General features: G+C 43.7%; 1 protein-coding gene across 1 annotated transcript in view; it reads left to right on the plus strand.

The window, feature by feature from the left end:
* Positions 1-1,391, plus strand: part of bmp3 (bone morphogenetic protein 3) — a 16,096-nt gene extending 14,705 nt beyond the window's left edge. Inside the window, exon 3 of the mRNA XM_014019670.1 lies at positions 481-1,391. Coding sequence (XP_013875124.1) covers positions 481-672 — 192 coding nt within the window. The 3' untranslated portion in view covers positions 673-1,391. The remainder of the gene's footprint in view (positions 1-480) is intronic.
* Positions 1,392-1,571: the final 180 nt, after the last annotated feature.

The raw sequence follows: 1,571 nt of genomic DNA on the forward strand, positions 1-1,571 counted from the left end.
AGTCAAACTGAATTTTTAATAAACCAAAATACAGTTTCAAAGCAAATTAATTCAGATACAAAACTTTAAATTCAGTTTGAATTTAGTGAAATTTATTTTCAAACCAATGCATTCAATTTCAAATCATGAACATTCAGATTCAATCTGAGCAATTCAAATTCACTTCCTGTTGGCACAAGATTTATCCCACAGTTCAATGCTGCCGTCTCCTAATTCTGAGTGCTGACTCAGCAGAAGTCTCTGCTCAGGTTGGGTTTACCTGTTTACCTGTTGGAGCTGACGACTGGCTCCTGGTGACATCACAGCTGCTCCAAAAAGGACCCGACCTCTCCGGTTCTGTTTCTTTAACTCGGATTTAAAGAGACCCAGAAGCTTCAGGGCCTTAATATGAATATCTTATAAATATTTTGCTAACAGAAACTGGATGACCTGTAAAAGAGAAAATGTTTACTTATAAAAAGTATTTTTTTTTTGTTTCAGGCTCTGAAGCCGTCGAACCACGCCACCATCCAGAGCATCGTTCGGGCCGTGGGTGTGGTCCCGGGCATCCCCGAGCCGTGCTGCGTTCCCGAGAAGATGTCCTCCCTCAGCATCCTGTTCTTCGACGAGGACAAGAACGTGGTGCTGAAGGTCTACCCCAACATGACGGTGGACTCCTGCGCCTGCCGGTAGTTCCCCTCTCCTCTCGGCTCCGCCCCCTCCTCGCGTCACAAACACAAACGCAGGCCTCACACAAACTGAACGCAGCTCCTCTGGAGGACGGCGCCTCCTGCTGGTCCAGGTGAGGAGGAAACGGATCGTCTGAGTGAACTGTCAATCAAAGCCTCAGCACCGCTCTTCAGCTTCTCTAAACTGAACTGAGGCAAAAACTCGACCCAGCTTGAACTGATGGGGGCGGGGCTTGATGGGGGAGGGGCGGGGCTTATCACTTCTCTCCACCTGTGCTCACACCTGCATGGTTCTTGTCGCAGTATCTCTGTGTTATCACTGTTACTCACTATATGAACTGATGTTTGATCCTTCGGCTGCTTCAGAGAGCAGAGCTGAACTTCGGCTCCTCTTTTTTCTGGTTTTTACTCTGTTTCTGCAGGAGAGGAAGCAAAATATTTGTTCACTTTTTATGAACATTAAAGGTTTTCAGAGGACGTTTTCTCTTTTCTTCACACGGAGCAAAGTTTAAGAAGAACACGACGGGTCAGGACGGACGTCTCCTTACTTTTTGAGGATTTATTGGACCTGATATAAATTTATACAAAGACATTAAAAAAATCATAATGGCAGGAGACTGATGTCAGGCTGAACATATTTTGTTTTCTTATCTTCTTACTGCGAATCATTTAAATCCTGTCTGTAATGAATGTTTTCATCATGTCTGTTTCTCCTCAGTGAAAGTCTGAGTTTGTTTTATTTAATCATATTTGGATCAAAAGGTTTGAAACATCTTTTTAAAATGAAAAATCAGCATTTTGTTCAGAAAAAAAAAAGGTCCAGATGATGTTTGAGTCAGATTAAAGGTGTAGAGGCAGCACCTGCTGGTGAATGCTGGTACTGCGCTTTAACGACCTGATGTC

This window comes from Austrofundulus limnaeus, unplaced genomic scaffold (assembly GCF_001266775.1).
Source record: "Austrofundulus limnaeus strain Quisiro unplaced genomic scaffold, Austrofundulus_limnaeus-1.0 Scaffold226, whole genome shotgun sequence".
NCBI lineage: Eukaryota > Metazoa > Chordata > Actinopteri > Cyprinodontiformes > Rivulidae > Austrofundulus > Austrofundulus limnaeus.